Raw genomic sequence first — 25079 nt, forward strand, 5'->3', positions numbered from 1 at the left:
AAATTTGAACACTCATACATTGCAAAGAATCTGTAAAACACCGAAGTTAAAGAAATTATTTTACAAGTTGATTGACAGCTGACAATAAAAATGGAAGCAGGAAGATAGCTGAATTCCTCTTCAAAGTGCTGGGAGAAAATGTACTGTTAATATAGAGCTGTGTGCCTATCAACACTATCTATCAAGAAAAAGGACACCACAAAGATATTTCCGGATAAAAAATGAGTTTACCAGGGAAAAGGGGGGGTGGGGGGAGGGCACAGAGGGGGAAGTGTTGTACCCACAACATGACTAACAAAAATGTACAACTGAAATCTCACAAGGTTGTAATCTATCATAACATTAATAATAAAAAAAAAAACCAAAAAAAAAAAAAATGAGTTTACCACCAATAAGCCTTCATTAAAACAATATCTAAAGGGTATTTTAAAAAGAAAGAAAATAATCCAAGGAAGAAGGTATACTAGTTTTTTATTAGCTGCTATAACAAATTACCACAACCCTAAGTGGCTCAGAGCAACACGAAATTATTATCTTCCATTGCTGTAGATCAGAATTCTTACACAAGTCTTACTGGGCTAGAATCGAGGTGTTAGCAGGGCTGCTGGAGGTTCTAGGAAAGAATCTGCTTCCTTGCTTTTTCTACCTTCTAAAGGCTGTCTGCATTCCTTGGCTAGTGGCCCCTTCCTCCATCTTCAAAGCCAGCAATGGTAGTCGATTCCTTCTGGCGTCATCTCCCTCTGACTCCTCTTCTTGTCTCCCTCTTCCACTTTGAAGTTCCCTCCTGATGAGACTGGGTCCACCCAGATAATCCAGCATAATCTCCCCATTTTAAGGTCAGCTGATTAGCAGCCTTGGCTCCATCTGTAACCTTAATTCCCCCTTTGCCAGGAAACATAACATATTCACAGGCTCTGGGGAATAGGATGTAGACATCTTTGGGGAACCATTGTTCTGCCTATCTCAAGAGATCTAGGATGTAAGTAAGGACGAGCCAGTAAAACAGTAAACATGTAGGAAAATCTAAACAAAACTTGTCCTGTCTGCAAAAAAATCTAAATGTGGGTTTACAGAAAGGAGAACTAAAATGCCACTCAACAATAACACATGGGTTAAGAGGGAGATGATTGAAGTTAAAAACGCTGATAGATCCACGTATTTTGGGGGAAGGAAGTTTAGATATTTATTACCTTTAGAGTCTGAAAAGGAAAATATTCGTGGTAAAATTTCAATAGTAACTGCTAAAAGAGCAGAAACAGAGTATGCAACAGAGGATGTAACCAGTAGGGGAGGGAGATTGGAATAAAAAACAATAACCTCTGCCCCCCAAAAAATATGGCAAGAAAGGAGAAATAAGCATTGAAAAAGGGCTAAAATGGAAATTAAAAATTAAGGTAGAAAAGCAAGTCCACATATCTGAAAGAGTACAAAAAATAAACATGAACTAAACTTCCTGGTTGAAAGACAGATTGTCAGATTGTATTTTAAGATCTGGTTTAGGGCTATTTCTAAGAAACATGCCTAAAATATTCAACAGAAAAGTCGACAGTAAAAGGATGAAAGAACATAGTCAAGCCCTAATTAGAAGAGAGTCAGGCCGCTCTATTAACATCAGAACAGAAAGCACCAACAGGAAGGAAGAGGAAGGCCACAACATGGTGACCAAGTATTTCATTCCCCACAAACATATGACACTTCTAAAAAATGAGTAAAAATAACACGAACATACAGAAAATTTTGGAAGAGCCATGCTATCAGCTCAGGTCACTCTACTAAAAGCTTGGCTGGCATTATCAAGTGCTGTCATCATTCCCATTTCATGGATGGGAAAACCTTCCCCACAGGAAAAGAGGTTACGCTTGGGCCATGCCTTGGTTTCTTCCAGACTCGGCTCCCTTCTCATTGAGCCCACACCTCACATGGAGGACTTCTTCGCATCATCCATCAGGATGAGGGGTGGTGCACCTTTACTGAAGGACCACAGTCACTCTTGAAACATGTTTACATAGATCTGGAGGGATGGAGTCTTCTCTGGCTGCAAATAAATCAAGAAGTTCCGTGGTACGTCTGACCCCAGATCAATCACCGCACGCACACACGTACACACACACACACACAACCTTCTCCTGGCCTGGCAGTGTTGCCAACACTCAGTTCCCAGGTCCTACTCTGGAACTCCTTAAGGAAACCACTGTCATTCTGGGGCTTATAGGAAGGCCTCTCCTCTGTGTCCCTTTGTCCTCAGCTAGAGGTTTCTTTCTGCGCTAAGGCTTGCAATCCTGGCCTCTGCAGCCTGCAACTTTCTCTGATCAACCACATCAGGCCCTCCAGCATATTAACCCCAGAAAGGGCCTCAGGTCAATCCCAGAATTAAAGAAACAGGCTTTGCTTCAAGAGACAAAGGCTTTCGCTCTTTCCCACAGTTTGAACTCCTGGCTAGAAACAGGTTCAAGAGGCCAGCCCGTGCGACTTCAGAGCAAGCCCCCCACCTTGCAGGAGGCAGTCAGCTGAGCTGGAGAAAGCCAAGGCCCTGCCCCTTTCTGACATCGTGTCCTTAACATGTTACCCCCACCTTCAAACCTCTGATTTGTTGGTTGTCAGGTTCCCATGGTTATTAAAGGGATGAAAACATAACATATACAAAGCACCTGGCATGGAGACTGGCAAAGGTGGGCACTTCAAAGTGTTGCCTCCTTCCTACCCTGCTAGGCAAGTCCATACCCTCTTGGATGGGCCGGCTCTTCTTTCCGTTGTGGCATCAGAGACGTTCCAAGGCCGTGTTGGACATGGATTCTGGGAACTAATTTTTGGCCTAAGTTTGGTCTACAGGCTTCCATCATTACTTCTGTCTCTCCATTTGCCACACGGAGGTGTTTGCATTTGGCCCCTGCCAGTTGGAGTATCCAAAAGGTTTAGGACCCTGGCCATCCTTAGAGATATTTGGATGGTTTTGTGCTGCCGTCTCTTAGATCACATGCTGTCCTTTATGTGTAATAAGAGTTCCATCTTATATTTGCATGAGGTTTAGCAGTTCACAAAGCACACCCACATATGAGGTCTTGTCTTTAATTGGTCTTGGCAACAATTCTATAAGAAAAATAAAAGGCAGGTCAAATATTATGATCCCCATTTCAGAGCTGGGAAAATTGAATCTCAGAGAAGAATAAAGACCTGTCTGGGAGACAGCCAGTGGCTAAGTGAGAAGTTAAGGTTTTCTGAACTGAGATTTCCAGACTATACAATTAGGGCTTTATTCCTAAAGAAGGCATTATGATAGTGAAGTGGGCTCTGAGTCAGCTCTGTCCCTCAGTTTCCTCATCTGTAAAATGAAGATAATAGTAATACATCCTGAAGACCATTGTGAAAATTCAGTGAGATAGTCAATGTGATAGCATGACAGCCGTCTTTAGTCATTGTTGCTGTAGTAGATGCTGGGATATACTGCCCAGATCTCTTTCCCCTGCCCATGAGAATGGCCCACAGCTGTAGAGGTCTGCTCTCCTCCCAAAGAGAAGCCTGCAGCCAATGGCCTGAGTGGATGTGGGGATAGAAAGGCCTGGCTCCTGTCCAGGGCCACCCCACTCCAGATCGCCTAGGGGGTGGATGGGACCTATGTTGTGACTTCATTGTAGCAACTCCTCTTTCTGCTCAGTCCTTTCTTCACACCATACAGGTGTGGATCTTGAGATAACTCCCCAATGCCCTGCATGCTCATCTCCATGGCATGCTGGGCTCTGTGTGCGTGCATAAAAACCATCCTCAGTCAGTCAGGCATAAGGCGCAAAGAGGAGGGAGTTTGCATGGAATCAAGCAGGCTTATCCCAAAGTAGCAGAGAGTCTGGTCTGGGTTAGGTGTGAACCCTGTGTTATTGCAACAGACCAAGACAGACAGGCCCTCTTGAGGTCTAAGTCCATGACCCTGGCCCCCAGCACTGGGATCCAGCCAGCTGGGATAGCCTCTACGTCTGGGGCAACCCCAGACACAGGGCTGTTCTGTTCCTAGGCATAGCCTTCTTCCCCCAATGATGCAATCTATTGTAACAGACCACAGGTCAATTTCATGTGTTCCTGTTACCGAGCACAGAGAGGCTTGTAGCTCAGTCTCTTCAGGAATTCTGACGCACCGCAAGACCCTGTGGCCGGAATGCTTCTACTTTTCGCATGAAAGCCCCTGGTCTCAGAAAAGGAAGTGTTCTCAGGTGACTAACATTTGAGGCAGGGCTTCCCAGGGCCCAGTCACCCTATTACATGAAACAACCAACAGATACACTTTAGCTCAAGTTTTTTTGGGGGGGATAGGACCCCATAATTACCATCAGCTCCTCAACTCCCTCCCCCCAGAGAAGCAATCACTATAAGAGGAAAAACGCAAATTGAAGAGTTGCTAGCCTTTCCCCCATTTCCAACCACTCTGCCACCCCAAGTCTTCTGCATTGGAATTTTTGGAGCCCTCAATTCTGCCCCAAGTCCAGAGGCCTTGATAGGGTAAACGGATAAGTGTCTGGAGGCCAGGGCTCTCCTCTTACCCTGTAGGCTCCTCTCATTGCTTTTCCCCTTGAACGCTGAGCTTCAGGTCTGATGACCTATAATTGCCTGAACCCCAGCCATGCTTTCTCTCATTTGGGGCCTCCCTTCCTTCTCTTCTACCTGTCCCGTCTTCCTCCCCTGACCATACCTCCAAGCCTGAGTGGGGTGACCCTGCTCTGCGCTCCCACGAAAACTGTGCTTCCTTTATCCACGCACATATCACCCTGTGCTGTAGTTTTCTGGAGGTATAAAGATTGTGAGTCCCTTGAGGACAAGGACGCGCCCACCTTGCTCACCTCTGTACCCTCAGGGTCTGACGTAGCACCTGGCAGCAGTGGGTGGGGAGTACATATTCAGGGAGCAGATGTATGCAAGGTTTTGTTATGACTATTGAATGTTGTGCAGGGGACCAAGTCCCACTTTGAACTAGCCTTCAGCTCTGCCCCTTGGCTGCTGCCAAAGCAAGGGGAACTTTTCCTCTTTCTTCAGAATCAGCTTGAACAATATCAGCAGGATGCGGATTGTCCTGACTTGGGTCCTGTGCCCAAAGCACTGTGGCTGAGGATGGGGTAAGATGGTTGGAGTGAGAAATGGAGGCATGGCTCACCAGCATGAGGCAGGGTGCTGGGCAGACAAACCTCAGATGAGCAGCACTGAACTGATGGAATCACATCCCAGAGCCTTGTGAACTGGAAGACACTACACACATGTGGGAGATGATTCTTTCCATGTGTCAACCTGTGCCTTACCAGAGTCTCTCCCTTCTGTATTTTCATTTTGATTGACTCCTCAGTTCCCTTATGTGTTGGTTGTTGGCTCTTATAGGGTTATTTGATTTAAGGTTTTGGTTGCAGGAGACAGACATGTTGGAGCTAGTTTTGGCTGTAATGCGGAGTTTGTGAGACAGGACCCAGTGACAGGAAACGCAGCTGGATCTCGTGAGAGACTCTAACTGGGAATGGGAAGATTATGAGAAATTAAGGCAGCCATAACTGTCTGTCAGTCAAAGGCCATTGCCTTCTCATTTCGGCCTCTGTCTGTCTACTTCATTCTTCCTTCCCTGTAGAATGGCTTTCTCTGCTTCTCTGGGCGTCTGTAGAAAGTGGCCACTCTAAAGCTTATGGATTTTAAAGTCTTCGGTTGGAGGGCGTTTACACACGGCCTGGCCTGTCTGCATTCTGGTTCCTTATTCCTGGTAGCAGATTCATTTGAAGCAACGGTCCACAACAGGTCCAACCAGCCATGTCCTGGAGACAAAGTCAGGTACATTTATAAGCGACTGGCCCTGTGAGAAGTGGTGGTGGTGACGGGGGTAGTTCCCAGGAGAGTGGATCATGGGTTGAGCAAAGTCTGTATATCTTGACCTTGAGTGATGTGAACCTCTATATATTTCAATGTGTGACCACTTACAAATGTCATGCTAGGGAGTCTTGTTCATCTATAGAGATGATGAGCGTGATCTGTGTGTGTCAAAGAGAGAGAGAGACATACTGTGTCCCTGAGTGGTGGCTTCCCTTCCATTCCTTTCTTCATTTCTCGATGTGGCAGGTCCTCTGCTGTGAGTCAGGGATACAGGGGCGAAGCAAAGAGACACAGTCCTTGCTGCGAGCTGCCAGGGAGGCAGATGTTACACAGAGGATCACACAGATGAAGTGCCTGTGCTGAGGTCTTAAGGGTGAGGATGGCTGACTAGTCAGTGGAGCGGGGAAAGGAAGGGTACTGCATGCACAGGACAAGCCTATGTCAAGGTCCTGAGGCAGGAGGAGGAAGTGAATTTGAGGAATCAAAAGAAGGCCTGTGTGGCTGGAGTTCAGAGAACAAGGGGGAGGGGGGTTTCTTTTACAAGCTGGGCCTGGAGCCAGGTTGTGTAGATTCCTATGGACCCTGAAAACATTTTAGGGTTTATCTAAGACCGTGGGAAACAGCTCAAGGGTTTACAATCATCAGAATTGTAAAACTGATGCCATCTGTTTTCAAAACTCAGCTTCATTGCTGCGGCCTCACATGCCTAAATCAACGGGAAGCTGGGTGTGCCCTGGGCACCTCTCCACCTGGCCTCAGTGACGGGACTCACCCATGCTCTTAGACTTCCCACAGCGGACAGAGGCCCTGCCATGGACCCCAGCTAGTGGCCCAGACCTCTGTTTCTACAGTAGGACTTCCCTTTGGGATCTTGGCGTCTCTCCTGCCAGGGCACCTCGCCTGCAGCTTTCTCAATCCCCGACCCAGGTTCTAATAACACCGAGCCTCCATATCTTGTTCCTCTGCTCCTGATGCCTTCTCCCCTTGTCACCTCCTGACCCCACCTCTCTTCTATCCAGCCCCCTGCCCCTTCTTCCCTGTGTGGTGGGCTGGCACTAGGCAGGTCAGTGCTGGACTGAGCAGTCAGTCATTGTTATTGGGGTGGAGAACCTCAGAGTTCTTCAGAAGCAACCCCCTCTTCACTGCCAAGGGTCCCCTGCCTCCAGGTATTCCCAAGTTCTCAAATGCCAGCTCTTCCCACAGCTGCCAGTCTTTCCCATCTCTGGCTTCTCAGTGCTGTGCGTGCCCTAGGGCAGGCCACTGATCCCTCAGAGCTTTGCAGCTTTGGAGGAGTGGTGGCAGGCCTGGAGAGAGAGTTCTGGAGTGGGCCAGGCCCTTGGCAGTTAGAGAATCCCACAGATGGTCCCTCTACCCTGGATGTGCCCAGAGTCAGGGCTAGCCAGGGAACCCCCAGCCTTGTGCACTGATCAACATGCCACGCCCTGGTCCTGCCTGGCAGCCTACTTTACCGTCTCCTTACTGACCCCAGACTAGGCAAGGCCTCTGGCTCTCCAGGGAAGAAATCAGATCCGTACTCTGTGAGACTAATAGCTAATACTTCAATAATGCCTCCTGTGTTCTAAGCATCTCACGTTTGTTAGCTCAACCCTCACAACCACCCCACAAGGTGGGCAAAGGTCTTACCCTCATTTTACAGATGTTCCCTGAGGTCATACAGATGTGCTTCGTGAGGCCAGGATCTGAATCTCAAGGCACCAGAGCCTGCCTCATGGCGTGGTCCTCCTGATGTAATAAGAGATACACACACCATGATGACAAGATGGGCTCCACCATGATGACAAGACCGGCTCCACGGGCAGGTTCCCCAGCTGCCCCAAGGCCCAACTTTCCAGGTTTACAAAATTTACTTCCTGATTTGTTAGCAAACAGGCGTTTCTCTACAAAAGCTGCTTCAGAAATTCCCAGCCCAGGTTCAGAGGCCTTAGCACTCTAGCTGATGAGCCAGAGTTGAAGACAGCAGGAAGTGAAGGCGCCATGGGAAGTCCCTGTGGTCAGGAGTGCCCAGGACAGGGCGCCCTGCACCTCCGAGCCTGACTTCAGGCTCTGTAGGTTGATCAAAGGTACCCTAGGAACAAGCCCAGAACCCAGAGACAGAGTGAGGGACAGTGAAGACCCTCTGGAGATGTTTATGAATGTGGAGCCTTTCTGTAAAAGAGTGTGGCCAGTCTTTTCTGGAGAGAAGACACAGGCTTAAAGGTGGCAGGATCAGAGGCAACAATAGGCAGGCCTGTCCCCTCCCCCGGCCCTTCCCCGTGCCCTAAGGCATTGCCTAGAGCAAGGCTCTGTTTCAATGCACACAAGTGGAAAGCATTTTCTAGTCTACAGTCATTCCTTCTTCCAGCCTGCCCCTAATCTAAGGTGGGGCAGGCATCAGAGTGGGGACCGGAAAGCAGAAGTGACATGGCCAGTCACACAACTGGTTAGCTGCAGACCTGGGGACAAAATCCAAGAATTTCAGGCTGCTGAGGGAGCCTTTGCTGCTGCTCCCAGGCATCAACCCAGATGATTTTAAGGATTCCTGAGTTGTCTGCTCCCTGATGGCAGGTTCCAGGTGCATGAAGCTAGAGAGCAGTTTCTAAATGGCAAAGAGAAGGTTTAGAACATAGGGTCTTCCAGAGAAGCAGGGGAGAGGGTATCTGGCCTGGTGGACAGCGTCACACCAGCAGCTGGGGTGCGGAGTCTGAAGGTAACCCAAAGAGGGAATGGACACCCTGTTGCTCCTTAAACCATACTCCACCAGTATTGGCCTCCACGTGATTCTCAAACAAACCACGAATGCCCCCACCCAAAGGCCTTTGCTCTGCTGATTTCTCCACCTGGAAGACTCTTTCCCTTCCTTGACATCACTCAGGTCTCAGTTCAAGTGTCACCTTCTCAGAGAGGCCTTCCCTGACCACTTTCCCTAAAACACACACCCACCTCCCGGGTCCCTCAAAAACATCATGCTTTTGACCTCCCCTATAGCACTTAAGACCATAGGAAGTTAGTTTATTAATGTACTGGTTTCTTGTCTTTCTTCCTCTGTTAGGACATCAGGGGCCTTCTCTGGCTTTTCCCCAATGTCTGGAAGAGTGCCTGGCTCACAGGATTAAGTTGATCCATATTGTTTGGATGAATGAATGCATGCATGCTAGAACCAGTGGCAGTTGGGGTTGAGTGGGCACAAAGGTCCAGCCCCACTAATCCAGCTGTTACCTATGTGTCACCTCCAGTTTTATGCAGAGAAGAACTAGTTGGCTTCTGTTAGCCTGAGTCACCCTTCTGGAAGCTGGGCCTGCTCACCTCCTCAGGTGGCCAGCCCTGCATCGGTATGTGGGAAGGCAGGCTGCAGCTCCTCCTCTTACTCCCCTCACGTAGTCGGCAAGGAAGGAGCAGCTCTGTCCTGGGAGGTGCTGGTGGCACAGGTACTGCCTGGGTGTTCCTCATTTCCGTGCAGTGGCTCAGTGTGGAGCCAGAGGCTGGAAGACCTCACGAGACCTCGGATCCTACAGGCCCTCCCCATGGCTTTAGGTAAGCTTCTTCTATTCTTACTTTTTTCACCTGAAAAATAGAAAGGAAAATGTCTAGCACAGATGTTTGCCAAATGCTCTTAGCCTCTAAAGAGCAAGCTTCCAGGGAACTGTCAAGGGCGTGGAGCTCCAGACCTATTTGGGATACCTGGCCACTGTGGAGCCAACAGCCTCTATGGGAGACCATGCAGATGCTCTGAGGCGGGGGCTGCAGGCCCAGGGTTGCTGGGCCACCAGATGAACAAAGAAGCAAGCCTACTGTGAGAAAACTCATGGAGCCCTTGGAGTCTATTGGCCATTTTCCACCATTGATAGAGACATTAAAATTGGAGAAACACTTCCATAAAATGAGAGAGAGAACAGGGTGAGCTCAGTGAGAAATACTAATAGAATCTGGCACTCAGCCACAAGATCTGAGGGGTAATAGGGTCGGGTAGGGACTATGGAGAATTAGGGGCTGTCACTAGTCAGTTCCAGCAGGTGGTCGTCACATGAGAATGCAGGCCCAGGTGGCCAGAGCTTCTCATTTTCTAAGAAGAGTCAGATATTCGGATTTTGCTATGCGTAGTATTTTGATTAAATAAAACAATAAAGTGAGCAAATAAAGATTCACTCTGTGCTCTACCAGTTTGCAACCTGTGGTTAAGATATGTGTGGGGCAGAGAAAAGATCTTAAGATTGGTGGTCTGAAGACCTGGTCTCTAATTTAAGTTGACCTCTGATGGGTAAACGATTTCTCCTTTCTGAGTCTCGCTTTCCTCAACATCAAGAGGAGGCTGGCAGACTCTTGGGGTTTCATGGACATAGTATTAGCTAACACTTCCATAGGGCTTACTACAAGCTAGATGCTCTGCTGAGCTCCTTCCATGGTTTATCTCATTTAATCCTCACAACAACCATGTGAGGAAGGACTATTACTGTTCACATTTTCAGAAGAGGAAATTGGGACATAGAGAGGTTAAGTAATTTGCCTAAGGCCAGACGGCCAGTATAAGGGGAAGAGCTGGGCTTGACTGCAGTCTGTCTCCAAACCATTGCATTATGCTGTAGGGGCACAGAGACTGAATGAGTTCATGGAGGGAGAAGTGCTTTGTAAACCACAAACAATTATACCAAGGGCAGCAAATCCTCCTCCTTCCCCCAGTGGGTGTAGTGGTCTCCAGTGGGATGTGTTAAAATGTTAGCCCATGGTCTTATGGTCTTTCAAATGTGTAAAGGCGGATGCAACTCCCAGAACCAGATATAATGTGAAGAAATCACTAGGCATAAAAATGGTTCATTCAAAATCTTTTAAACTGGCACATAGTAGGTGCTAAATAAAGTATATCACGTTGAATTGGATTGAATTGAGGAGACAAGTGCATGTAAGCCCGGTGAAGACACCATGTTTCCTGGGAGGAGGAACCACATTCCCCATCTAAGGTCATGAGCATGGATGGTACCACTGTTGCCAAGCAGAGAACATAATGTGGCTCTGAGAAGAGAGAACAGAGAAATCATGATTTGACTGAGGAGATGGGAAAGTGAGGACAGAGGAGCAAGGAAAAAGAAGGACCATCGTGTGTGTATTCTGCATTACCTTGAACAAGTCATTTACCTCACTGGACCTCTGCTTCCTCTCTGTACCGCTGACCTTACAGCTAACGTATGCATGTGAAGAAGACGGAGGAGAAGGAAGAGAAGGTGAAGACAATCACAATCAAAGGGTAAATCCTCTTTACAACCTAAGTTTAAAAACAATTTTAAGCTACCAAATGTTGACCATATCTTGTTTACATAGTTGGAGGAAATTAAATATGAATGGCTCAATTAAAAATTAAGTTGATCACAATGAGAATGATTGCTCAATATTGTATCTGCTACAGTCCCTTTTCTTGAGTGGAAGACTTACTAAGATTTTTGGAAACTCTTGTGTGCTTTCTCTAGCTGTCTATTTATCTAATAAAATGGACCACATCTCTGCTACTAAAAACAGGCTAATCTGGCAAGGTACAGTGATGGATCATTAATTGTGCCTACAATTTGCAGCACCAGCCACCAGATGGTGCCAGTACCTTTTAGGAGTTCATATTATAGGGCGACCAAACATCTGTTTTCCAGGGACAGAGGGGTTTCCCAGGATGCAGAGCTTTCAGTACTAAAACTAGGACAGTCCTAGAAAAACCAGGGAAATTGGCCACCCTGGACTGTAACCATGTACAGAGCTTTCTCTTTGACCTATGTAAGGTTTGAGAATCATCCTTTTTTTCCTACCAAAAAAAACTCCTAAAATTTCCAAGCAATTACGGAATAAATTGCTGTTCTGTGAGATGTGAGCTCAAACCAAAAGAAATGCCATCCGAACAAATACAATTCTTGCTTCTGTTCAGTTTGCGATGAAGCAGAGAGAGAAAAGGTCAGCCGCCTTCCTGGCAGGACTGCAGTGTGGGAAGGAATCCAAGGACTGGGTTCAAATCCTGGTTCGGCCAGGATCTGGGTTAAGTGATATAACTTTCTAAGCCTCAACTTCTTATTCTACAAAGTGGATATAAATATATACCCATCTTGAAAGTGAATGTAAATAGACCCACCTTGCATAGCCACAATGAAGACTAAACAGGATCCGTATGAAAGAGCAGAACACAGAGCCTGAAACACTGCAGGTAAGAAACACAGTTGTCCCTCCCCCAAGCTTCTGTCCCGCTCCCCCTCCTCCTGCCTGCAGAGAAGCTGCCTTGAAAAGTTAATCATCAAAGCCAGAAGGCAAGAACAAACTTGTACCTCTGAAAACACAAGATAGCTAGATAAATAATGGTTTTCAGTGCAGATCCATATCAAACCCAAAAACTGTTGGAGCAAAAAGCATCTTGGAAGACTCTGAACTTCAGAAGGAATTCACAGTGTTTACCATTTAGGTCTGGGAGGAGAACGAGCTTCTTGTAAGGCAGCCATCGATGACAAGTGGCTCCATACACCATCTCCCGACCTTCACCAGCCAGGTGGTCACTGATGGCTGCAGCTTGGTGGGCAGAGATGCCCAGGAGAACACCTGTCTCTAAACCTGACCTGCTACTGTTGGGAGCTTCTAATAAGTGATACGATTTGGTTAAAATTGACTTGGCTACTTGGCAGGGCTGGGTAGGTGGAGACTGACAAAGAGAAGACATCCTTGTCTTTCTTCATCTTCCTTATACTAATATATTTACCCATCTCTTAGAAAGAGTGACCAGAGCCTTTGTATTACAATCATGTGCCTCATAGCAATGTTCCTGTCAATGACAGGCCACATATACGATGGTGGTCCCATAAGATTAGTACCATATAGTCTAGGTGAGTACTAGCCTATACCATCTAGGTTTGTGTAAGTGCATTCAGTGATGTTCACACAATGACAAAATCACCTAATGATGCATTTCTTAGAACATAGTCCTATTGTTAAGCAATGCATGAGTGTATTTGTAAAAATTTAAGTGGCTGGCTTTGGGTAGACAAGTGTGTATCTTAAGTTTTAATGCCTTAATCTCATATTTAGATTCTTCAGCAAACTCTTGAATGCCTGAGTGTTACAGCACACACTGCACAATATAGGTAATATTCTTGTCTAAACTTTGTAAATTTTCACTAAGATAATATAGTCAAGTGTTGTTTAATGACGGGGATATATTCTGAGAAATGCGTCATTAGGCGATTTTGTCGTTGTGCGAATATCATAGAGTGTAGTTACACAAACCCAGATGCTATAGCCTACTACACACCTAGGCTATATGGTACTGATCTTATGGGAAGACTGCTGTGTATGTGGTCAATCATTGACTCAAACGTCGTTATGCAGTGCACGACTGTAGGGCTTGGGTGACGCAAATGCAGCTCCAAGGACACAGCTGAAAATGTTTGCACCATCATTCTTTGAAGTTTCCCGATAAACTGGACTTATCAGAGGGACTGTTTTCTGCAAGGGGCATGGGACCTGTTGGGGTAGCCATGTGGGTTGAGGAGGAGGGAGATTGGAGTTGGGAAGTGTGGGGATGATTTCTATCCAGAAAGACTGGAGAGCAGCCAACTCTCCCTGCCTCCGTGGGCTGCTGGAGCCAGCAAGATCCAACTGTGTGCATCTCTTCCCAGCTCTGCATTCAGTGATGCCATGTTGGTGGCTTGCAACCATCCATGGCGGGAGTACTTACACGAGAGAAATCAGCAAATGCTACAAATCAGAACCTTTTTTGGAGACCCAGCTGTCAACTTTTACCAGCACACCACTGCCCTGCTTTCAGGTTCATTCACCCCAAACTACGATCCAAGTCTAATCCATCTGTCCCCTGTCCCCAGGATGATCTTAATAAAACAAATCTGACAATGTCACTCTCTGATTCAATTTTATTTATGATAAATTCCCTCTTCCTTGGTGTGGCATTAAAGGCCTTTCCTCCTCTGGCTCCCGCCCAACTTTTCAGTCACTTCTCCTGCTTTTACCCCAAAGGCTGCTCAAACTCCAGCCATCCTGAATAATAATGCTTAAAAATAAATAACATTAGGTTCCACCTCTGGCCTAGGTTGTTTAGGACCAACCATCCTGTGTTGATAACTAGAAAAGCCATGCGAAATGTATTTATAAAAAATCTGAAGGCATCAAAGAATGACCAAGGCCTTGAGGAGCTGCAGGGGCCCAGAGAGGTGGAGCCCAGCACCGGGGCCCTTTACCTCTGGGAGCGTTTGCTGGTTTCAAAGGTTGAGCTGAGCTTTGGACGGACTCCTGGGGCTTGGGGGTGGGAGAGGATGAAATTTCTACATTATCTCTCACTGAGGAGGAGGGGCCCCAATAAACACGCATTTGGGCTGGGCCCCTGGAGGATCAGGAGTGAACAGAAATGGAGCAGCTGCAGTTACGGAAGCCCAATTCTGAATCATCTCAAGCCCCGTTTGTGTGAAGGTCACCCAGGACCTAAGTGCCCCTGGCCTCACTGCCCAACAGAAGCAAAAGTGAATCTTCTCTGGATAAATACATCATCACCCAGAGCCTCAAATGATCTCTACAGTTTTTGCTATACAGTGTCCAGCAGTCAATAAAAAGTAATCAGTTTATGCTAGACAAGAACCGCGGATATGTTCAAGGATTTAAAAGACAAGATTGACAGTTTTGGCAGAGAACTAGAAACTGTACAAATAAGGAAACAAATGGAAATCCTAGGAGTGAGAAATGCAATGAACTGAAATTGAGAAAGAGCGAACGTTTATTGAACACTCTCCGTGTGGCCAGAGCTGTGCTGAACACTTTACAGGCATCAACAACTAACGCTCACCACGCTATCTCCATAGAGCCTGTCTAGCATCACTCCTGGGACAGGGACAGCCTGGTTTTCCTCTTTCCCATTAAGTTTCTGTTGTCACCAGTGTCTAGGAGGGCAGGGCTCAGCATGTAGAAGGCATAAGATACAATTGTGATGCCCGAAGCTCGGAGGGGAAGCACAAGGTGCTGACAGGGAAGGCAGGGTCCACTACATAGTGCAGCCATTCAACTTAATTTAGGAAGTGGAGGGAGCGGCTGAGCACCTAGAACTGAGAATAAGCTTAGTCAGAGGTTTTCTGTGGGCAGAAATCATAGAGACACCAAATGTTTTGATAAGACAAAACCAAGAATGTGTGGCCAGAAGCGTGAGGAGAGAAAGGAAGCTTCTCCTCCCCTGTAACTTCCTCCCCAAACCCAGAGGGAGTGAGGCCTCCACCTCTGGAGTGAAGCAGCCTTGGGACGGGATCTGGATGGGAGGCCCGAGTGCAGGGCAGGGTTGACTGGGTTAGGGGCACTGAGACTGACCTCTCCCGCTCTCCCTGGGGTGAAGAAGCATACGCAATAGCTATCTATTGTTTGAGTATTTCCTCCGTGCCAGGGTCAGGGCTAAGTACATCATGTGCAATATCTCAATCCTTATAGCAACCCATGACAAGGCTTCTATTATTAGCCCCATCTAAAGGATAATGAAACCGAGACCAAGAGAGCTTCGGCACATGGCCTGGGTGGCCCAGCTCATAAATGATATGAGAAGATGCAGCCAGAGGTCATCCTGACTTCATAGCCCGGCCCCAGGGACTCCCTTCCCTATACCCGGAAAGGTCTGCTGGGCCACTTATTGGACACAGAGGGAAAAGGGCACAGACCTGGAAAAGGTGGGGAACCCAGGGCTTCTGCTCCCAAGGAGAAATCTGTCTCTTTGAATTTGGGGTGGGGACAGAGGAACATTTACCCAGGGGCTGCAATGTGGGTGGGACCTTGACTTGGAATGCTGTCGGAGGGCCAGCAGGCAGGATGGAGCCCCTCAGTCTCACCTTGGCAAGTCACTTCTGTTCTTCAATCTTCGATTTTTTGAAGGATGCTGGTTTAACAGTTGAGGAGGGCTTTAGGAGCAGCATAAGGAAGACAAATAGGAGAGAACTTATCCCAGTGGGGTGCTAGCTGCCTTCCCTTTCAGCAGGTGTGATGGCCAAGTTAGGCACCTAATGATTCATAAATGTTCCAGAAATTATAAACCCCAGTTCAGCAAGTACTCCAAGTGGCAAATAATCAAGCAAGTTCTTACACATCTCCTCTTTCAGCCAGCCTTCACAAAAACAAACAAAACGCCCCCTGGCCCTCCAAGGTAAACATTATTTCTCGCATGTGTTTCAAAGATGAATGACTCCCTCAAGGTCACACAGCTTCTGAGAAGAGAGCAAGTATATGTAACTGCCATTTTCTCCCTCACAGTCATCACCCAGGGAGGTGACACAATTTTTGCAGAAATGTTCCATTTGCTCTGAAAGAGGAGCTCTTTAAAGATTTGAGAAATTCAATGTCACCTTTCTCTTTTAAAAATAAATTTGTTTTATTGAGGTATAATTGACATATAACATTATATTAGTTTCAGTTCTAGAATATCATGGATTCACCCATCACCATATGTAGTGAAAAAATTTGTTTCTCTTGTGATGAGAGCTTTTAAGATCTACTCTATTAGCAACTTTCAGATATGCAGTGTAGCCTTCCTCTCTGAAGGGTTTTACCCTCATTTGGACAGAGACTCTGATCCGTTGGTTGAAAATAAAGTCAAACTCATCAAGATCTACTGCCGTGGGAATCAGAAGACCTGGCTTTCTGACCCTTCCTTTGCCGTTAATGAGCTGTGCGACCTTGAGCAGTTCCCTTCTCCTCTCTGGATTTTTCTGGGTCTTCTTCAAAATGATGATCGAGTGGGATAAGACGATGTTGAGCTCCAGTTCTCAAACACTACAATCTATGCTTCTGTGCTAACATTACGTACTCCTACCACGTAGATCGTGCAGAAACCCTCTTCACCTTTTTTTCTATCCATAAATAGGAGTATGCTTACATTTTCCTTAACTGTCTAGAACACAGTAAGGAAGGAAGTCCATGGTTATTAATGCCCACTATAGGCCAGAACTTTCTCTTTCCTTCCTACCTTCCTTCCTTCCTTGATTTCTTCCTTCCTTCCTTCCATGCCCCTGTGAGGAAGCCATCATCAACCTCATTCTGAGCATGAAGAGTCACAGGCTGAGGCCCACATAAGTGAAGTGACTTGTTCAAGTCACATGGGTGGCAAACGGCAAGTGGCAGAGGTGGAACTTGGATCCATTTCTGCCCCAGGGCTGAGTTCACCCCATTTTCTCTAGACAATAACTTCAAAGACGTGGATAACAGGAACGGAGGTGGTTTCAAAGCACCTCTCAGGAAGTTTATTCTAGAGCAGGAGTCAGCAAACTTCAGGCCAAATCCAGTCACCACCTGTTTTTGTAAATAAAATTGTATCGGAACGCAATTATTGTGTTCGTTTACAGATTGTCTGTGACTGCTTTTAAGCTACGACAGCTGAGTTGAGTAATTACGACAGAGACCATATGGCCCACAAATCCTAAAATATTTACTATCTGGTCCTTTCTAGAATATTTGCCAGTCCCTGTCCAGAGTCCAACAAGAATGTCCCTCCTTCAAAGGACACAAAGTGACAGGAAACTGTCCCGTGTGCTGGGAGCCCTACTACTTGGCTTGTTAGGAAAGGGGGATATTTCTACTCAAGTCTGTTTTTTAAAAGTCAGCAAACAGGCTCAGAATACCTGTCACGCAGATAAGTGAGATTGATTTTCATTGTGTTCTTCCGAGGAACTCGGTGAAGGGGAAATAGAAATCTCGATTTGGGGAAATTTCACAGGGGAAAAGGGGAGGGAATCGGTTACGACACCACATTGCGACACTCAGCAGGGTTGAAAGTGACAACAGCAAGGGTTTCTCTTTTTGGAAATGTGAGGGCATTTCCGTTTCTCAGAGCAGGGCAGGGCAGCAACAGCCTGGCTTGGGTGAGCAACTATTTTCTTTATAAGCAGCTCCTCCGAGCCCGAAATGGCACTCTCCCGTTGCCTTGTTGTGGCCACAGGATGGAAATCCGCAGGCGTTCTGTCAGACACCTAATCTCTCTCCTCCTTTTCTTGTTCTACTCAGAGACAGCCTGCCACCCTTCGGGGAAGAGACCCTGCAAGATGCAAGCCTTCAGGTAAGGTGGGAAAATGGAGGCATGACAGCCATTCAGGGCTGCCTGCCCTCTCAGGGCCTGGAAACTGGGTTTGGGCTGGAAAAGGATGTCCATTATTCAAGAAAAGGGCTGCCACATGGGTGGTCTTCAGGGCTTGTGTTTCAAAATATCCCAGATGTGCAAAGCTTGGCTGGAGGCCTGCCTCACTGTCCCGGAGACTCTGGCAACTCAGTGAGTGACAGGCATGTGTCAAGGAACAATGCTGGGATCTGGGCCCGGCATTGTGCTGGGCACAGAGGCAGAGAGGGGCACCATGGGCAAGGCACAGCACAAAGTTCCAGACTGGTTGTTGGCAATGCCTGTCTGAGTTGACATGTTGGAGGATCCCTCTGCCCTGGGGCCTCAGTTTCCCCATCTGCAACATGGGGTTAATGATAACTCCCTGGCTGCCTTCCAGGGCTGCCATGAAGATCAAATGCACAGGTAACAGTGTGACAGCATTTTGTGAAGTGCAAAGTACCCAAAAACCTTTGAAACTTTTAAAAATTGGGTCAGGAGCTTTGTGAGATGTCATCATTACCTTTGTAAAAATGACAGGCTGTGATGCTGATGGAAACGGAGGGCTGTCTACATGTGCCCTCTTGTCCTGGGATATTCCAGGACTGAAGTCATGTTGCGGTGACCTCACCCTCAAACTCCTGAGTTTCTCTGGCCTGAGGCTGCAGGTCAGGATTCCGTGTGTGTGCGTGTGTGTGTGTGTGTGTGTGTGTGTGTGTGTGTGCATCCTGGGCAAGTTCCTCCCGTTCCCAGACATGGGAACCATCTGCTTCAGGAGGTTTGCGTCTGCCTCCTCCTATTGGCTGGGAGCTCCAGGAGATGCCCCTGGAAGCCTCTAGAAGGGGATATTTAATCCTTTCAGACAGAGACTCGTCCAGGAACTAAGAATAATCACAAAAGGTCAAATGCTCACATGTGCAAAAAACTTTACAGTTTGCCTGACCACCCCTCACCGAGCTCATGGGCTCCTCAAAGCCACCTGATGAGGTGGGGGTTGTTCCCCACACTTCCCAGGTGAGGAGAGGAGGTACAGGTCTAAGGTCACACTGGTGGGCAGCAGGAGAGGAGGGTCCCTGTCCTAGCAGCGGCCCTGTTTGCTATGCCTCACAGCTGCAGGCCCTGCTCTCAGCCGCAGGGTCCCTTCACCAAGAAGAAATGACTGGGAGCCGGAAACAGGTCCCTAGGTGAGCTGGAGAGAAAGCTGACTTGTGTCCAGGAACAGCTGCCTCTGCTAGACCCAGAGCAGCCCACTGGGTGACGATGGATGGCTCTGGGCATGGACCTTCACGGTCTAAGGCTTGGAGGGAGTTAGCTGCAAAGTGCTCTGTCCCTTGAAACTTCTAACACTGTGCTGTGGTGGCCACTTGTCTCAGATAACTCTTTAAATTTACGTTTAAATTAATAGAAATAGAATAAAATTAAAAATTCAGGTCCTCAGTCACACCACATTCCAAGAGCTCAATGGCCATATGTGGCTGTTGGCCGCCATATTGAACAGTGCAGATATCGAACATTTCTGCACCCCAGAGTGTTCTATTGGATGGTACTACTCTAGAGCATACTTGGCTGAGGTAGAAGGTGCCTATCCTGGGAATCAGAAGATGAGGTGCAAGGTGAGGTGAGGGGTTGGGCCTGTCTCTTAAACAGCATAGAACTCAGTTTCCCTATACATTGTCTTGGGTGTGTTACAATACCATGCTTCTGACAGAAAGTTGGACAAAGATTTACCAAACTCTCGGGGACACAGGAAGGGGCTAAGCACAGGTCCAGGCACACAGCGGCTGTTCATTACAGCTGGGTCCTTTCTTCTTTTCAGAATCTGGGATGTTAACCAGAAGACCTTCTACATGAGGAATAACCAACTAGTTGCTGGATACTTGCAAGAATCAAATACTAAATTACAAGGTGAGTGGTGGCCAGGAAAGCCAGTGTGTGGGCACTGGGTCACTTTGCCCTGAAGTCTCTAGCATTGTGGCCTGCCCCCAGAAACTTTAGGTGCAACATCCTCATCCCTGTTGGTTCTTTGGGGCCAAGTTAGAAGCTGGGGAGGCCTGGTCACTGGAGGGTACATATGAGGGCAACCTCAAGAAAGTGGGAGGGGAGAGCCTAGGTTGGGAGCCGCCACCTACAGGCATGATGGTCCTAGGGCCACAGCTGGGAGGGGCAGGGCCCAGAGGGCAAGATGGACCCTTTCCTTCCCCCTGTGCCTAGTAAGCCCCCGTGTTACTGTGTGTTCAAACTCTAACTCTCACCCCAAATTAATACACCACAAACAAGCCTGAATTATGCCTCTTATTCACAGACACCACATTCAGTCATGTTCCAGATCGGTGCTCTCAACAAGCTGAGTGGACATGGGCAGGCTTCACCCACTCCATTCCTCAACTTTCCCTCTAGTAAAATGGGGACAGTTGGATGCTGTTATGTGAGATTCTTTTGGCACTAGCCTTCCAGGACGTTCTCACTCCCTTGGCTGGCCTGGTGTTGTAGAATGGCATTATCTCCATCTCCCGACCATGCCCCATCCCCTGTTCTCTCTGCCCTGCCTCACGCGGAAAGAATGTGAGATCCATCTTTCCTGTCCTTCTGGTAATTCTCCTAATGGACAGTCTGAAGCACAGAGAGCCTGAGATTTTTACTGCTACATGAGGGCATGGAAACCACCAAGGAAAAGAGGCGGGTTCAAAGTCACCCAGGCTCCTGTGGACAAAACTCTGGGGCTCAACTCATGATCTTGTGTGCTATTTTCCCTGCCCATGGGCAGCACACCTGTTGATCTGGAGTGAAGTTATCCTGGGGAAGCAAGAGAAGGATAGAAGTTACATAGAACAGAATCTAGACGACTTGGTCCTTAGGAGTAGCTAGATGGTTGGCTTGGTTTGATCTTCTGTTTGGATGCAGACCAGGAAGATGAGGCCTCACTGTCCTTCTGACCTTGAGGTTTTAGTCAGAGGAGGGGAACAGAAAAATCCCCCGTGAGAGTCCAGGCTGCCTTCACTTTGCCATCTCTGCCTCCTCTTCTCTACAACCTAACCTTCCCCTCTATCCTTCCACAGAGAAGATAGATGTGGTGCCCATTGAGCCTGATGCTCTATTCCTGGGACTCCATGGGAGGAAGCTGTGCCTGGCCTGTGTCAAGTCTGGTGATGAGATTAGGTTCCAATTGGAGGTAACGACTTGTCTCAGATAACAACCACCCCAAACCCAATGGCTTAAAACAACTACAATATGTTCTTTCTCGTGAATCTGTGGGTTGACTAGGATCAGCTGGGCAGTTCTGTTCCACATGGTATATCTGGGATCCCTCTTCTACACCTGCATTCAGCAGGGAGCTCGGCTTTCCACAAGGTCTTTCAGAGTTCAGTTGTCAGTTGAGCTTCCTTACAACATGACCCAGCTCTTTGGATCATTGCTGTCCTTCCAAGAGGGAGTATTCCAAAAAGACTAGCCTCAATGTGCAAGTGCTTATTAAACTTCTGCTTGCATCATGCTCTTAATGTCCCATTGGCCAAAGGCAGTCATGTGGCTAAGTCTAGCCTCAATAGAGGAGGAGACTACAGAGGATGTGAACACCAGGAGGCATGGTTCATTTGGGGACCTCAATCTCTGTGTGCCACTCTCTTGCCCAAGGGCCCCCAACCCACTTAGACTTGCCCTCTTCCAGTCAAGCCAACTTTCAGGACTTTTCTCTTCCAATCCTTATCTTCTCAAACTCATGAGTTGGCATCCCATCCAGGGGCCTGTACTCCTTGGTCCCATGCAATATTAATGGGCTGCCAGCCCTTGGAAAAGACAACTTTGTCTCAGGGGCTTGCTGGACAAGATCTTAACCCAAATGTGAGTGGCCATAACTGTGCCACTGTCACTTTCCACCACTAGTGGACAGGGTACTTTCTTTGGAGAGCGACTGCCTTCTCTATGTAGAGTAGCGATGACCAGAATACTGTGTGTAACATGTCAAATGGACAGCAATACTCTCTGCCCACCTTCTCCACCACCCCTGTCCTTGGAGGCGCAGACCCTGACAGGGCACCAGCCTCCACAGGCCTTGGCCTCTGCTGATGATGCCATGTATTTATCAAACTTGTTGGCCCATGGCTAGAGTAGCCAGATTTCCCCAAATTGAAGTGTAACAATGGGACAGCCTCTTCGGATCATTGCTGTCCTAAGAGACCTGGGACACGTGACCTCCTACAGTGGTCTCCAGGTCAGCATTTCTCCAGCACTTGCTCAGGGGGCCCTGTCATGGTGGGCGGTGGAGAGGTAGGTAGCACCCCTCAGCTTTCAGCTCTCACTTGCTCATTGCTTGACTTCCAGGCAGTTAACATCACTGACCTGAGCAAGAACAAGGAGGAGAACAAGCGCTTCACCTTCATCCGCTCAAACAGTGGCCCCACCACCAGCTTCGAGTCTGCCGCCTGCCCTGGCTGGTTCCTCTGCACGGCGCCGGAGGCAGACCGGCCCGTCAGCCTCACCAACAAGCCCAAAGAGTCCTTCATGGTCACCAAGTTCTACCTCCAGGAGGACCAGTAGAACTGCCCGTAGCTCCACTTCCCCTGTTCCCAGCACGTCGATGACTCCAGAGACTGCCTCTCCACCCCAGGGTCTCCTGGGGCTCTGAGGAGCAGCCTTGGCAGGGTGGGCCCTCAGAAGGAGGTACACGAGCCCTCATAAAAGGACTCTGTCTCCAGCCTCCTCAGCTATCCCACCCTCCATGCTGCCTCCACCATAGTCTTTCTAAAGTGCAGCTCAAACCACGGCCCTACTTAAAGCCCTTCAGTGTCGTCTGTACCTTCAGGATAAAATCCAGGCCACCTGGCCAGCCTGGATGCCCTCTGCTCTCCTCAATCAAGTCTTCCTTCTCCCTCACCCCACTGTCCGTGCCCGAGATCCCTCAGGCCACTCACTGGCCCCCCACCAATGGCTCTCATACCTTGTTTTGGAATCTGATGCTGTTCTGTAGGGAAGACTTTTAGAGTCTGTGGCAAAATGGAAAATAAGAATTTCATGAAACTTTCTAAAGCCAGCTTTATCCAATTTGAAGGAGAGTCCTTTATTTGGAGATTATTTCCTTTTTGCAAAGGGGTGGGGATCAAAATATTCCTGTGTTTGTGAAGTGATAGTGAAGGGAGGTTCCCTTGTTAGTGTCCATTCTTGTTTTTGTAATACCCTAACCGGTAAAAATGAACAGTTAGTGTACTATGTTTGTCCCTTATTCTTTTCTTTCTGAAACGTTCCTGTAAGTCTGGACCCACTGCCCGGGCCTGAGCACCACCTCCATTGCAGACCTTTCACAGCTGCCCACAGTGCTTTCCCCTCCCATCAAAGTTTCCCCTGCTCCCACGGCACAGCACAAATGTGGCTCCTCCAAGGCCTTTCCTGATCTCCCGGGAGGAATGAATCGCTCCTTGACCATTTTAGCACTTCTGACGCTCTGAAACTTGTTTGAAACGTGGTTATGCCTCTGTCTGTCTCCTGCCCCAAACTGTGAGCTCCTGGAAGCAGGAAACATGACTGGCATGTGTCTCAGCTTCCCCCAGGGCCAAGCACATGGCCTGTTTTACAATAAAACCTTGAAATTCATCTACTTTGCTGGCTGTGTTCATGGCCTTGCCAGGCTTGGGGCATAGAGGCTGGGAAATGGGGAAGCCAATGGGACTTTCTCACCTGGGGGCTGGGCCTCGCTGCCTCTCCTCTCAGAGTCCTTTCCTCCTTGGGCCTCACCCTCCCGGCATAACATGAGAGCAAATCTCCCTGCCAGGAAGGTGTGTAACAGCATTGTCCACAACAGCCCCCAACTGGAAACAACTCAAACACCGGTCACAGAAGAAGGAATACGTAAATCGTGGATGTTCATACAATGCAACACTCCACCGCAAAGAAAATGGATGAACCACAGCCAGCTGCACTCAACAAAACGAAGGGATCTTATAAATGTGATGTAGGGAACAAGAATCACAAACGTCTAAATAGAGCATGAGTCCATTTACACAAAGTTCCCAGCAGGCAAAATGGAGCAGTTGGGTGGAGGGAGGCACAGGCCGGTGGTGCAAACACAGAGAAGCAAGGACGTGCTCTTGCTGAAAGCTGGGCGGTGGCTGAGTCCTGGGAGAAGGAGGGTCCAGACAACATTCTGTTTCTTGGCATGGAGGTAGTTAGGCAGTTTTCTATACATATATTATAGTCTACAATTTTGAAATGTCTAAAAAATAAAAAGCCTTGCCTCCCCTGGGGTGTGCGGGAAGGGGGCATATGGGAAATGATGAGATCGACAAGGGGGATATTGAATTTGGCCCCGCGAGGTGGGAGTGCAAGACTGTAAGAATGCCCATCAAACACACCTCAGCCAATGGAGTCAGCGAGCAAGGAGGGCTGTCTTTCCTCCTGCCCGGGTTCCGCTGACTTCTGGACTTGGTCTCGAGACGGGGAGTCAGACCCAGCTGGGACACGACTTGCTGTGTGACTTTGGCCGAGTCACCTCCCCTTCAGGGTGTGTTCCTCACTTTTTCCAGGAGAGTGCTGACTTAGACCAGGGTCAGAAGACAGCTCCTTGGAGCCCTCTCTGCGGTCCCTGGAAATGGAGCCCAGCAAAGGGAGGCTGAGGAGGCTGGGCTCCCTCCCTCGGACCTGCTCCCATCAAGCCCTCTGCTTCACAAACTGGACTTCCCGCACGGCTTTATTTGAAGACATCTCATTGCTAAAACCAAACTAACCTGAGCAGGTTAAAAGGCAACTGACTAGAGAAAATCTTTAAGACCTCGTCTAGATCTCGGATCCTGTGATGACAATGAGATCCCTTGACATCCCAGCCTTCTCTTCCTCCTGGGTAAAATGAAAGTAGCCACACAGGCTTCACAGGGACAACACAAGGATGAAATGAGACCATATGGGTGAAATGCTGTGTGTGACAAAAGGGTGCATATAGTTGATATGTTTTCAATTCTGGTAAAAGGAGCAAGTTCAGGGCAGAAAACCCTTCAAGGCTTAATGGTAATGATAGCAGCTGACATTTGCAAGGCTCTGTAGCCTCTTCTCAAGTTAAAGAAGGTGAAACCCAAGGCTGAGACACTTCATGCAACTAGGTCAAGCAGCCGGTTGTAGGTTAGGAAGAGGCGGGGCAGTGAAACAGTGACGAGGTGAGCTCTGCAACCCTGGAGCCACTTCCCGGCTC

The 25079-nt window shown here is 48.0% G+C and overlaps 1 protein-coding gene and 1 long non-coding RNA gene across 5 annotated transcripts; one reads left to right on the forward strand and one right to left on the reverse strand.

Annotated features, from left to right (window-relative positions):
• Positions 1-427: 427 nt before the first annotated feature.
• LOC124240266 (uncharacterized) lies at positions 428-15945 on the reverse strand. Its single transcript, XR_006888820.1, has 4 exons — positions 15657-15945; positions 9133-9390; positions 4824-5774; positions 428-3087 (listed from the first exon to the last, which is right to left on the reverse strand). It is a non-coding gene; the product is annotated as an uncharacterized LOC124240266 (long non-coding RNA).
• On the forward strand, positions 9278-23491 carry IL1RN (interleukin 1 receptor antagonist). Of its 4 annotated transcripts, XM_046663149.1 has the most exons (6): positions 9289-9360; positions 11000-11065; positions 17821-17872; positions 19725-19813; positions 20965-21077; positions 22226-23491. In XM_046663149.1, exons 3-6 carry the CDS (start codon positions 17859-17861, stop codon positions 22439-22441), a joined length of 432 nt encoding a protein of 143 aa, XP_046519105.1. In that variant the 5' UTR covers positions 9289-9360; positions 11000-11065; positions 17821-17858; the 3' UTR covers positions 22442-23491. The 4 variants fall into 4 exon arrangements, with proteins under 4 accessions (XP_046519102.1, XP_046519105.1, XP_046519103.1 ...); XM_046663146.1 differs by lacking the exon at positions 11000-11065 and having other exon boundaries at positions 9278-9360; XM_046663147.1 differs by lacking the exons at positions 9289-9360; positions 11000-11065 and adding an exon at positions 17660-17678.
• The last annotated feature ends 1588 nt before the right edge of the window (positions 23492-25079 follow it).

The sequence above is a fragment of the Equus quagga genome, chromosome 5, assembly GCF_021613505.1.
Source record: "Equus quagga isolate Etosha38 chromosome 5, UCLA_HA_Equagga_1.0, whole genome shotgun sequence".
NCBI lineage: Eukaryota > Metazoa > Chordata > Mammalia > Perissodactyla > Equidae > Equus > Equus quagga.

Coding starts and splice junctions, on each gene's coding strand:
- IL1RN (XM_046663145.1), top strand. CDS start 17,757: ATGGAAATCCGCAGGCGTTCTGTCAGACACCTAATCTCTCTCCTCCTT. Junction 17,873..19,724: donor TGCAAGATGCAAGCCTTCAG/GTAAGGTGGGAA, acceptor TCTTCTTTTCAG/AATCTGGGATGTTAACCAGA. Junction 19,814..20,964: donor ATCAAATACTAAATTACAAG/GTGAGTGGTGGC, acceptor ATCCTTCCACAG/AGAAGATAGATGTGGTGCCC.